The 540-nt window shown below is 40.2% G+C and overlaps 1 protein-coding gene across 6 annotated transcripts in view; it reads left to right on the forward strand.

Annotated features, from left to right (window-relative positions):
- camsap2a (calmodulin regulated spectrin-associated protein family, member 2a) overlaps positions 1–540 on the forward strand; it is a 28,164-nt gene that overhangs the window by 16,008 nt on the left and 11,616 nt on the right. For all 6 annotated transcript variants that reach the window (XM_017043021.2, XM_008331712.3, XM_017043023.2 and 3 more), the window contains one exon: positions 115–254. In XM_017043021.2, the coding sequence (XP_016898510.1) occupies positions 115–254 (140 nt within the window). The remainder of the gene's footprint in view (positions 1–114; positions 255–540) is intronic.

The following is a 540-nucleotide window of genomic DNA, read 5'->3' on the forward strand; positions in this document are numbered from 1 at the left end:
GGCACTCAGATCCACCAGCCAGGAGGCTTTCTATCATTAATTAATATTCAGTGAATAGTTATTATTTTACGTTACCTGAAGCCTGACAGGTCATGGTTTCTTCTGCCTCCACAGATGTTTGTCTTAAGGAGAACATGACGCTGGCAGATCGACTGTACAACCTGCAGCTCGTTCAGGACTTCTGCAAAGACAACCTGAACAACTGCTGCCACTTCACCCTGGAAGACATGCTCTTCGCCTCCTCCAGCGTCAAGGTAGCGCCTCCGTGTTAATCTGAAAATACAAACGGCATTTGCAATCATTCATCTGTTATGCATTTCAAGCTGAGGCTCTGAATCAGTGAAATGAAGTAATTTATAGCATATGTTGAAATGATTACGATTTCTTTTTCAAGTAAGGATTTCCAAGCAGTAAAGTTGATATATTTAGAATTTTCAAAGCTGAACCGACACATCGAACATTCAAAAAGAAACATTAAATCTGTGAGGCTGGGTCAAACTAGAATCCAGACTCAGGGGCTTTTTTTTTCTATTTTATTAT

Source organism: Cynoglossus semilaevis, chromosome 2, assembly GCF_000523025.1.
Source record: "Cynoglossus semilaevis isolate Cse_v1.0 chromosome 2, Cse_v1.0, whole genome shotgun sequence".
Taxonomy (NCBI): domain Eukaryota; kingdom Metazoa; phylum Chordata; class Actinopteri; order Pleuronectiformes; family Cynoglossidae; genus Cynoglossus; species Cynoglossus semilaevis.